The 12,325-nt window shown below is 42.8% G+C and overlaps 1 protein-coding gene across 1 annotated transcript in view; it reads left to right on the forward strand.

The window, feature by feature from the left end:
• Window positions 1-2,819: 2,819 nt before the first annotated feature.
• Window positions 2,820-12,325, forward strand: part of KDM5A (lysine demethylase 5A) — a 49,825-nt gene continuing 40,319 nt past the window's right edge. The window contains exons 1-5 of the mRNA XM_027726506.2: window positions 2,820-2,984; window positions 4,765-4,842; window positions 5,895-6,017; window positions 8,173-8,343; window positions 8,823-8,957. Coding sequence (XP_027582307.1) covers window positions 2,820-2,984; window positions 4,765-4,842; window positions 5,895-6,017; window positions 8,173-8,343; window positions 8,823-8,957 — 672 coding nt within the window. The remainder of the gene's footprint in view (window positions 2,985-4,764; window positions 4,843-5,894; window positions 6,018-8,172; window positions 8,344-8,822; window positions 8,958-12,325) is intronic.

Here is a 12,325-nt window from a genome sequence, read left to right on the forward strand (position 1 = left end):
ACACCCATTTGTGTTTGGAAATGAACTGAACAAAACATGACGTTGTGCAGTCACAATAAGTTACCGGCTTGAATTCTGCCTGAATTTAATGTATTCTTTGGATCATCTCGATGCCTTTTAGCCTCTCCAATCCCCCTCGTATACCCAGAAGTACCTACTAGTGGTCTTACCATTTATGCAACACATGGTCTCCTAACTCATTAAATGTTCTGGGGAAAAAAAAAAAAAGCCTATGCACTAATGAGCCAGTTTTTTTTCTAAACACTTTGTTTAAAGAAATCGACTTTCTGTATGACAACCCCCCCAAAAAAACCGATTACTTACATATTTACAAAGCTATGAGGTTACTCGTTGCAGTTACAACTTCCTCGTGAGAGGAAGAGCAGGAGCAGGCACTGATCAATTCTCTGTGGTGACGTGAAGTTGTATCAGGAGAGATTTAGGTTGGATATTAGGAAAAGGTTCTTCCCCCCAGAGGGTGGTTGGGCACTGGAACAAGCTCCCCAGGGAAGTGGTCACAGCACCGAGCCTGACAGAGTTCAAGGAGCGTTTGGACAACACTCCTGGACACATGATGTGATTCTTGGGGTGTCCTGTGCAGAGCCAGGAGCTGGAGTTTGATGGTCCTTGTCAGTCTTTTCCAAGTCAGAATATTCTGTGATTCTGTGATTCTTCTTCAAATTGATATTCTCATGAAATAGAGAAAAGAGGAGAGTAGATAATTTGTCTTGGCAAAGTCCAAAAGAAAGACTGCTATTAGGGATTTGGACTTGATGATCCTTGTTAGTCCCTTCCATCTCAGGATATTCAATGATTCCCCTTAGTTAGACGGGGTGCTCTCTCCAGAGAGCAGCTGAATACATTGTACAAAGGGCTGAAGTCTTCTCTCAGGAAAGTGATAAATACCTCCAGATAACCAAGAAGAATAAAGACTGACAGAGGGTACACAAGTCCCAGCATGGACCAGTGTTTCAGAAGCAAACAGCCCCCAAACTGGAGCAGGTAAGAGAAAAAAGCGTAAAATTCTGTTTCTGAAAGGATATCTTGGAGAACCGATATGATTTAAAAAATGCCCCCTCGGGTTATCTGGGATATTTAGCTGTTTGCTGTTAGGAAAACCTGCACAATTCCCAGCAATGCCTTCCAGAGCCCTCCACTAACCCAAACATGTTAACACAAAGCTGAAACAACTTTGAAGAGTCAGTGTCAGTCTACAAGAAAATCAGCAAAAGAGTGGTTCTCAAAACAAAGCTTTTGAGCATGGAGATTTTTCCCTCTGGTATTCCTGGCTAAATCATTGCCTACCTTCAAACTGAGAACGTTATTGATTCTGCTGATGGGAATAGAATACACATGTATTTCCTCAAAGGACTCTGGTACAGCTCATCAGGAGAGAGACACAACCAAACAATAATAGAAACAAAATGGAAGGAGTTCATAGGTAAATGTATTCGGTCTGAAGCAGATCTTGTAAGCCTCATGGCGGGAAGGGAAGTGGGGGGAGGAAATTAACTTTTTGTGAGCCTGAAATAGAACACCAGGACCCAGGTTTGAATAATCAGAAGAGAATAAATATTCACAGAGAATAACGTGAAATGTGGCATTTGGTGAACACCGAAGGCAGGGTTCTGGTTAAAAAGAAAAAACAACAACATACAATTTATTTTGAAATACTATGTTGCGATAGATAGGCAAAAGAGATACTTAATGAGTCCCAAGAGGTACTTAACAAGTCCTAAATTGTGATTACTTGACTTAGGAAATAAAACATGGCATCAGGGGAGATCAGCAGAGTATCCATCCATAGCACAGAGGTTGGGGGGTGACGGTGGAGTACTGGGCCCAACCTGAAGGAGTTCAGCCTGGAGGAGATGGAGGGGAGATCTCATCACAGTACAAAACTTCCTTGTGAGGGGAAGAGGAGGGGCAGGCACTGATCTCTTCTCTGTGGTGACCAGTGACAGGACCCGAGGGAATGGCCTGTAGTCGGATATTAGGAAAAGGTTCTTCCCCCAGAGGGTGGTTGGGCACTGAACAGGCTCCCCAGGGAAGTGGTCACAGCGCCAAGGCTGTCAGAGTTCAAGGAGCGTTTGAACAACGCTCTCAGGCACATGGTGGGATTGTTGGGGATGTTCCTGTGCAGGGACAGGAGCTGGACTGAACGGTCCCTGCGGGTCTCCTCCAACTCAGGAGGGTCCCACGGTCACGGACAGACGGACGGACCCTCCCACTCCCGGGGGCGGGGCCTATGGGAGGGCGGGCCGTACGAGGGGGCGCGGCCTGTTGTGGGCGTGGCCTGACGTCCGGCCCAGACAATGGGCGACGCGGCCGCTCCGCACCGGAACTGAATGGCTCGGATTTCCTCGCACATTCCTCCGCGGCGGAAGTGGTGCCGGCCCCGCCCTCCCGCTCCCCGGCGCCTTCTTGCCCTGCGCGGTGCCCTGAGGAGTGGTGGGTGGGGCGTGTGCGCGCCAGGGCCTGCCGGAGGGGTGTCCCCGGGGGCGGTGGGCGCGGGAGGTCCCTCACCAGCAGAGGGGTGGTGGGGGGACTACTTTTCGGATCGGAAGGCAACGCGCCTTGCAGTTCCGGGGGAGGGCTGAAGTAGATCGTCACTTCCGGCGGGCCGGACGCGAGGAGTGGGGCTCGGGCGGGGAGAGCGGCCCGGGCCGGGACAGCGACCGCCACCGTCACCTCGGCACCGCCGCTCGTCCGCTCCGCCGGGGATGCGCCTCGGCCCCCGGCCTGGCCCCTGAGCGCCCCACCCGCCCCGCTCCGCCCTGCGCTCCCGGCGGCGCCGGCGCCCCCCTCCCCCTGCGGCCATGGCGGGGGGCGGTGGGTCGCGCTACGCGGCCGAGTTCGTGCCGCCGCCCGAGTGCCCCGTGTTCGAGCCCAGCTGGGAGGAGTTCAGCGACCCGCTTGGCTTCATCGGCCGCATCCGCGGCCTGGCCGAGAAAACCGGCATCTGCAAGATCCGGCCCCCCAAGGTACCGCGCCCGGGGGCTCCCGGGGGGGCTGAGCGCGGCTCGGGGGCTCCGCGGGGGGCGTGAGGGGCCGGGCAGCGCCTTCTCCCACTCCCAGGTCGCCCGGGGTGCCGTGTGTCCCTTCTGACAGGCCGCGGTGCCCCTGCCGGGGGCACCGAGAGACCTGTGGAGTCTCTGACCTCGGAGCGGGGTGTTTGGAGGTTCCTCTGCGGAAGGCGAGAAGCGAACAGTGCGGGAGCGTGTCCGGGACTTCACGGTCTTGTCGCTTCAATAAAAACCCCCAACATCCGACTTGTGAAAGCTGCGAGGGCTTCGTGGGTGAAATCGGGCGTTTGCTCCGGGAGGGGAGGAGAGAGAAAAGAGGGCGTTTGTTTTTAACGGATTGCTGTTTATAAGCATAGTCTGTCAACTGTTGAGCGCGGCCACCCTGTTTGTGCAGGGGCATTATGTTTATTCGGGGCCGTTTAGGAGGCAAAAGCTTGATCGCTCCGATGACTCGGTCATTACTTCACGATCACTTGCCCAGTGACCTGGGAAAACCATCTCGACAAGGCAGAAGGCAGTTAGATCCCTAAATTATTAAAGTACAAATGGACTTTAAATGTGGCAGTTAAGTAAGAGGCTTGAAAACACCGAGAGAAGTAAAAACCTGAAAAGAAAGCATGAACCGAGATACGGGGTTTGCCGATTGGATTTCATGATCCCTCTCCCGGCCTGTTTTGGTTCCCGGAATCTGTTTAGTTGGTTTAATGGCACGGTGAAAACTTGACCTCCGCGGGGCTGCCCTTTCTAAAATAAGCAGAATGGCTCAGGTTGAGAGGCCACAAGAAACCGATCCAGGTCCTGTTCATTGAGAATAACGAGAACTTTCCTGGCCGTGGAATGTGTTTGTGTTTCTCCACGATTGCCGAGCTGTTTGCACTGCAGGGTTTCACGGGATGCACGAGTTGATTTGCAGCCTGCAAGAAGGACTGAATCAGACACTTCACGCTAACCTTACTGATTTATTACTCTTTTCCATTATTGGAAGCTGTAAATATTTTACAGCTGGACTTGAGGCATTTATGTGCTGCAACAGGGCAAATAATGAATATTTAGTGTGGCTTGTCCACTTGGAATGGGGTGTCCTTGCTCTCTTACATTTGCTGCCAGGTAGATAATCTACTGTAACTGAAGATTTTGTTTTAAAAAAAGTGCTAAAAAACTGAATGACTTGTTTTGATGTTGTAAGACAGTTGTGGGAGATAGGGCTGGGAGGCACTTGTGGTTGAACCGACAGCTGGTGGTGCTGAGAAGGTCATTGTTTAAGGCTCCATTTCTGTTAAAGAGCTGGGCTCCTGACTGGTGGTCTTATCTTTATACATGAAAACGTTAGATGTGTTATAATGTGCTTTATTTAGTCTTTGTTGCTGTTGACAGTGAGAATTTTTCAGTGTGCAAGATATGTGGAACTTTTTTTAGAGTAACTAACCAGCAAGCTACAGGGTGTATCACTGATTTAAATTTAGCATGAAGCAATGCATGCTGAAATGTTTTAAACCTTATTTTCTTTTACATTTTTACTTCTGTGAGGATCTTTTCCTCTAACTAAAATATTGTGGGAGGAACGTTATTGTATAAGCACAAGAATGTCTTAAAATTGGAAAATGATATCACCAGTTGTACTGAGAAACTCATTTACTGTTGGAAGCCTGTTTACTCAGACATTATTGGGGTCTGCTGGTTTTGTGCATTTTTTGAAAAGTTTCTGGAAGCAATAAAATGTCTTTCTGTCTCTGTTTAGGACTGGCAGCCTCCATTTGCATGTGAAGTACAAAGTTTTCGTTTCACTCCGAGAATTCAGCGCCTGAATGAACTGGAGGTGAGCTTTCCCACTGTTGATATAATTTTGTGTTTGCACTGAAAGCAGGAGGTCTCCCTGCTTGAGATTTGCATCTTGGCAGGTTTCTGGATGGGGGATACTTTAGAAACCCGTAGACCACATCAATGTTTATACTTGGCAGTGGCAGAGTTCATATAAAATAACTCTCCATGGCTTTGAGAAAAGTCTGTTTTTTATTTTATTACCCAAAATAACCACAAGAGCTTTTCACATTCAACTGGAAATGTCTAAAATGAATTCCAAATACCATGTGTGTAGTAAGAGCAGCCAGTGTCTAGCCTTCAGAGCTCCACAGGCAAGGACTTTTTTTTTCCTCTTGAAATATTTACTGCTGTTCTGAAGCCTCTGGTTACCTCATACTATCTTGATAATGCCTTTTAAGCCTTAAAATGAACTGAATTTTTTTATGGCCTTATTATAGTTGGTTAATTTTATGATTTAGAAATCTATGTGAGCTTTCTTGAAAGCAGCATGAGTTCCATTCTGGCCTGGTTTTTGCTTTTCTCTACAACACTTCTCAAAGCCCTGCTCTGTTCACATGCCAAAACGTCGTGTATCGTTTGGCTTGTAAATGGGTCTCCTTATGGAAAGTGATTTGAGTACTCCTAAAATACTCAGGGGAGGAGGCCCCTCTGCATGGTTGAGGCATATATAAAAACTGTTTGTAACGCTCCCCTTCCCCACCAATGTATATTTTAATAATTGCTCTTGTGTTTCTCTCTGGAATGCTGGTTTTTTTCATAAGTTTGCGTTTTGGTTTCAAACCAAGAAACTATTAGGTAGGAGTTTGGTTTATAGGATCTTAAACGCAGAGAGAAAAACATATACAATTTTCTGTTTGTAAAGATTTTATTTTTATTAGTGTTTCTATTTTTAGGATTTTTTAACATGACTGAGAAATACCTCCCTTGCCAAGTTGCATGTTGAAAATGAGAACGTTATAAAAACTTACCTTGTTTTCTCTCAGGACTGTAAGGTTTTGTCACATTTGTTTTGGGACATGCATGATTGTCTGCTTTTGTTGATTGCAGGCAATGACAAGAGTGAAGCTGGACTTCTTGGATCAGTTAGCAAAATTCTGGGAACTTCAAGGATCCAATTTAAAAATCCCTGTGGTTGAGAGAAAGATACTGGATCTCTATGGTCTGAGCAAGGTAAGTATTTGTAGGCCTTAGTCAGGCAGGGACTTGGTTTTTCATTCAAGCTTAAGAAGCCAACTAACAGGGAGGGCTTGTTTTACTGCACTCCCATTAATGTGGAGATTAAATAAGTGGGGAAAAGACCACAGTGAAACAACATTTCTAATTGGAGTGGTTATGGCAGACATGTCATGGCATAGTTAAATGAGTTGCCTTTGGTGGTTGGGTTCTATACAGCAGGTATTCATTACCTTCTGTAGCTTGAATATCCTGGTGTCAGCTGGCCACTTGCTTTTTAGTTCTCCTTTTTCACATGTGGTGGAGCTGCAGGAGTTTGAGGTGTTTCTTGGGGAAGGCAGCACTGTGCTTGTGTGCAGTTCAGCTCTGGACTAGCAATTCTGTAGTTAATTGTTGTACTTGCTCCCTCCTCTCTTCCAGCAGAGGTTTTTATAAACGTGCATCTTTGAGAATTTATAATGTCAGCTTCAGGAATAATTATTTTAATTTTAAAAACAAACTTGGCTTAAGGCTGGCTAGAAATCTATTCTACTGTAGTTCTATTTGGTGTGTTGTCTTTCAACACAAATGGATTGTTGGAATTTTGCTTTTGCACTGGCAAAATATATGTATCATTATAAACTTAGCTGCTAAGGATGGCTTGTTAATATACATAGGTAGATTTCTTCTTACAGGGTAAAGACTGAAGTTCTGGTAGTTCTAGTGCTTCTAGGTTAGAGCATCAGTTTCCATTCCCCATCAAGATTCCTTTCTCACAGGTAAGTAAAAATGTAAAGATCTAAATAGGTTTTTTTTTTAAAGAAAAAGAAGTCAAGTACTTTGGAAAGTCTGGAAGTGCCGATAAAGTGCAGAGAAAAGCTGATAAAACGCCTTTCAGTATTTTTTCTTTTTGTGTCTGTGGTGGTTTTCTGGGATATGCAAAGTATCAGGGGTACTGGAGAATATCTGGGTCACTGTTATGAGCTGGAACATTTTAGTTGGCTGCAGATTTGCAGGTCTAAGCTCATATAGTTCGTTAATGGCTTCTCTAGCTGTTGTTCACGTATAGATAATTTTGGAAAACAAATTGTAATGGAAATTTTGAAGATAAGTTGAAGTTTAGGACTGGCTTCATTTTAAAATGCTTTTCAGGAACTTTTCTGTAAATATGAGGAAAAATAATGATCAATAATATTAGTGTTTTATTTAACTATGATTATAGGAAGAACTAAAATTAACAAATTTGCTTGTCACTGTCGCAATTAGACTTCTGAATTTACCTCAACCCCAAAAGCAAACAAAGAATTTCACTCCAGTAACAAAATGTTTTTGCATTGAGGTTTTTAACAGTCTGTGAAACATTAGGCATGAAATTTGGTCCTCGTGGTCCTTGTATAAAGAAATGCAATGCAAAACTACATTGCTGCAGAAATGGTACTAGTCCTGCAATAATATAAATGAAATTATAATCCCTTGGTGTTTTTAGCTATTTGGCACTGAAACTTTGAAAGGAATGGAGGCAGTGGAAATGTTGCCAGTGTTTCTGAGGAAGCAACTCATATGCTGTTATGATCATTACATGGAGGCAAATGGTCTTGTTTTTTATATGTAAGCAGTAATAGTTCTGTATATGAATTACTGGTCTCAAACCAGTGTAAAAACTGGACTGAGTTAATTGGAAGGTAAATTCCCTTTTTCTTCTTTTTATAGTAGTCTCTCTTCCATTCAGGGTTTTGTGGGAGTTTCTCTGAAGTTCTGAGCTCCAACACTCCCTTCTGCCTGGGGTCTGTTAGAATAGGCTTTACTCCTGGGCAGGCTTGTGTTTTGCATCAGAGTACAAGTCTGGTGAGAGTTAACTTTTCAGTTTGTTCTGATGGTAGGGTTTGTATTTTTTCCAACACATCATAAATCTTAACTGTTGGGCTTCTCCTGTCTAGGACAGTATGCAATTTACATTTACTAGATACATTGTTACGTTAAATGTATGAAGTAATGAGTCTAAGGAAGTGATTAGTTATTAAAGTACTAGTCTTTTGGGAAACAAAAGCTAAATCCAGGATTCTGTCACTCTTACATAGAACCTTTTAACATTTGGTTGGTTTAATTGATTCTTGATTTATGCAAGTTGGGGAGAGCAGCTCAAAACCCTTAACTTTTTATTTATGCATTTCAGATTGTTGCCAGCAAAGGAGGCTTTGAAGTAGTCACTAAAGAGAAGAAATGGTCTAAAGTGGCAAGTCGGCTTGGCTACCTTCCAGGGAAAGGCACAGGGTCCTTACTCAAGTCTCATTATGAACGGATCTTGTATCCCTATGAGCTCTTCCAGTCCGGAGTCAGCCTCATGGTGAGATGCTTGTCTTTCACTATATGAAGAGGGGACCCAAACAGCACAGAGGGTGCTGTGTTACTGCATTACTACATAGGGCCTGTGCTTTTAGAAGCTTCAGCTCTGCATACAAAGCTAGAAGGACCCTCACACTCACCTGTGACAGAATAGTGCTAGAACTTATAATAATGTCACCTTGTGTGGTTATTGTTGGGTATTTCTTTATAGGATTGAAGTCAACTCTATTGGGAAGGAAAACAAGGCAAAAGATATGATTCATTGCAAAGATTTCTTTTTCTCTTGATAAATTGGTAGTTGAGATTGGGTTTCTGTGTTTGAAGGGTGTGTGGATTAATTGGCTTCTTGTCCACATGGTGTGTGTAATGCTGTGTGACTTCACTTGTCCTGTTTCTTAGCAAACAGAATGATTCACAGGCTGTGGAATGACTGGCACTGCCTGACCAATCATCATGGTGTCCTGTGCTCTGATCCCCTAGGGCATCCAGAAGCCTAACTTGGATCTTAAGGAAAAAGTGGAGGCTGAGGACCTCAGCTCAGATGCCCAGGCTTCCCCAAAGCAGGCTTCAAGAATGAATGTTGTGCTGAAGAGAACCAGGCGTGTCAAATCCCAGGTACCTGTTAACCTGCTCCTACAGAGACCAGTGCAGCAGCCTTTGGCTGTGGGAGCCTGCTCAAAAGCACCACCTGGAAGCAGCCTCCATCTAAATAAAATCCAGAGAAGGTTGTCTTTCTGAGACCTGGTTTGATGTGGTAGATGCACTGTTTATATCAAAACTTCTAAAAGCTGCTTTTTGTTTATTGATGAGAGGCCTAAGTACCTTGGTAATGAATACTTCTGTGAACACTAAACAGATAGAAAGCTGTTTGTTAATTATGTTAAAGCTTTTGCTTGTGCAAAGTTCTAAAAGTTTCTTAAAACCTTTTCAAATATGCCCCTTAGTGACACAAATATGTGTAGGTAAGTCTTTGTGGAATTACATGTGGGACTATCTCAAGCTGGGCAGACGATTTCTCTGAAGAAGTAAAACAAGTATGTGAGGAGATGACCAGTGATGGCTGGAACTGTATAGGATTTCTACAGTTTTGCTACTGAAAAACAAAACTTTTTTCTTCTGAATTACTGGTGTTATAGGAACTTCTGGTATTCTACCAGGTGATACTATATCCTGGGAGTACCCTGCAGTAAATATCAATTCAGACTGAATCGCCACTATTTTAAATGCTGTCTCATTAGAAACAGCTGTGGGGTTTTGTCCTGATGGCTCTATTGCACTATTTAAAGAAGGCCTTCACCTTTGATATCCATTGCAAGCAGCATCCTAAGGCTCTTCACATGAAATCCGGTGGCTCCCTGCTGGCTCATCAGCAGAGCGTGGGCGAAAGCTGGATTTATATGCAACCAACTTCCTACTTGCTTCACGCCATTCTAGACTTAGTTTCAGCACCACCAAATTTTTTCAAATGCTCTTAAACTGCCTTTTTTCAAATGCATCTTTCTTGTCACTGATATACTTGAGTATCCCTTATAAAGTTTCACGTTTCTTTGATGTCATGGTTGATTTAGGCTGAATTGTCGTTTTTTAGTCTGTTTTCTTAGCTGACTGAAGCTGACTTGATGTAATTTATCGTAGCCACATAAGGTATCACATAAGCGGTCTCAGGCTGTGATCTTACCAGATTTCTCAAATAAAGCATTGTTGGTGAGCTGTCCAGAAAAACTGAGAACGCTGAATGAACTGTGGTCATTCACTATGTGGAATTCTTTTTAGGATTTTACTGAATCTTACAGGAAAATGCCAGTATGACCTTCTCCTCATACATGGTGTAGAAGCGTCACTATGGTATTAAGATCCTGGGTGATCTTTTCTCCTACTGATTTCAACAGAATAATGGTACTCCTCATTTCTCCTTGTTGGAAAAATGATTCTGTGGTGGTCCTGGCACTGTGTAGCTGCTTCATTTTGTTTAAAGGGGCTGCATTTCAAAAATGAAAGATAATTTTGTTTGGATCATCTGCAAAAAGTAAATATATATATATTTAAATGCCTTTTATTAGGCTTATAGCCAAGCTATCTTTTAAGCATTACAGTTATTAAAATGGCTGAAATGACTTGTGTAATACAGGAAAAACTCAACCTACTTGCGTAGCCAGGAGAATTAGTTTCTGGCTGTGTTGGAAGCTGTGTGTAACATAAGTCATCTCTGGAACAGCATTTAGAGACAGATTTTTTTTTTTTTCCTCAGTAGCCCTAAATGGTAGAGGGTAAATATCAGAGAACATGGAGAAATCGTTCCAGATGTCAGTGCACCCCCTTAGTGTAGACAGGACGCTGTTTACTGTTTGAACTGCAGACCTGGAATTGTACCAGGGATTGTCTAAATAGTCTTCAGAGAACAGGTAATATGCAAGTAATGTAAAGACTGCTAAATAAATGTCATTCTGCTCTAGCTGAAACATCTGAATGATTTGTGTGTAGTGTGCCAAGTAGTCCAATGCCTGGGTAGTGAGCATGGATAGCTCCACAGGCCCCTGCATCCCTGTAGATCTTTTTCAAGTGCTAAAAGTACTTTCCAAAAATCCTCTGCATCTTCTTGAAGATAACTTGCCTAAGAATAAATAAGAAAGCATAAAGATAGTAATGAGAAATTACTTAAATAAACATCCTCGGCAGTAGAAGAGGGTGTCAGACTTCAAAAAAACCAAATTTCAGGGTTTTTAGAGAATGTGAAAAATGAAAGAAAATAGGGAATGGGTATTCTGTGGATAGGGTGGGTTGAGAATCTGAACACCACAATCCAATGTCAGTTGAAAACTTTGTATCTGAATAGGAAAAGAATAATTTGATGATAAGAGATTCTTATCTTTTCTTCAGAAAATAAACTGAATGCTTTATTCTCTTTCCTGTGAAGAAAGCTTTCACAAATAAAAATTGGAGAAGGGCAACTGAGTTCCTGAGGGCTCGTAAAGAAAAAAAGTAGGATTAATTCAGATTAGGAAAAGAGAACATCCTTAAGGAAAGATTAAATTTAAGAGAGTACTTTCTTAAAAAAGAGTAGTGTATCTTCATAGATGATCTGTTAGGGTGTATTTTAACTGACAAGGGATTTGTCTGATGAGGTTACGTCATGGTGATTTCTGGTGAGGAAATGCAGTACTGGAACAAAAAGTGCTGTCTTTTCGAAGGATGTTAACTTAATGTCCAGAGGATTTTCTTAACTTAAAACCAATTCTATACAGTATATCTGCTTTCAGATTTCTCTTGGAAGTTTGGTTGATTGTAGAATAACATAATAAAATAATAAAATAAGCTTCAATTTTTTTAGTTTGAAATATTTCCATCCATGGGAATAGCTGTGAAACAAAATAGTGAAACAAAAGAGCTCTGAGATATGCTGACAAAATGCCCCAAACATGTAAATATTTTGGTTCTTGGTTGTAACTATTGTGTTCTTGCACATTGGGGGTGGAGGAGTGGGGATGCAAATGTTTCAAAGTTAATGGGGGTGGGACAGTGGAAAAAGACAGTGTGTGTGAATCCAGTGTAACTGGATCATGTTATTAGGATTGGCCTATATACAAGGAAAGCCCTTGAGTTGTACTTTCAGTTGAGAAGGTGAAAGAAACAAAATTATATCTGTATTCTTCAGCACAAAGAGGAGATGAGAGTAGAATCACAGTTTAATCAAGTTCATTTCACTGATGTGGAGAACATATAATGCAAAAGTGAGGTTGTGTTGTTAGCAGTGAGAAAATGGCAAGGAATGCACCATTGCCACTTCCATGTGCTCACAGTTTTGACTTGGTTTTTTTACAATCTTAAAGGACACCAGTGAAAAACTACTCAGTGAGGCTTCTGAATACTTTTGGTATTCACACCTTAAACTATCAATATCCTGGCAGTGTTCATGAGGTTATGTAGGAATCTGGATTTTAAAAAAACATTTCCTTTTCAAAAAGCAAATTTTTTATTTCAAAACT

This window comes from Pipra filicauda, unplaced genomic scaffold, assembly GCF_003945595.2.
Source record: "Pipra filicauda isolate LSUMZ 115617 unplaced genomic scaffold, ASM394559v2 scaffold2_size9829703_pilon, whole genome shotgun sequence".
In the NCBI taxonomy this organism is placed as follows: domain Eukaryota; kingdom Metazoa; phylum Chordata; class Aves; order Passeriformes; family Pipridae; genus Pipra; species Pipra filicauda.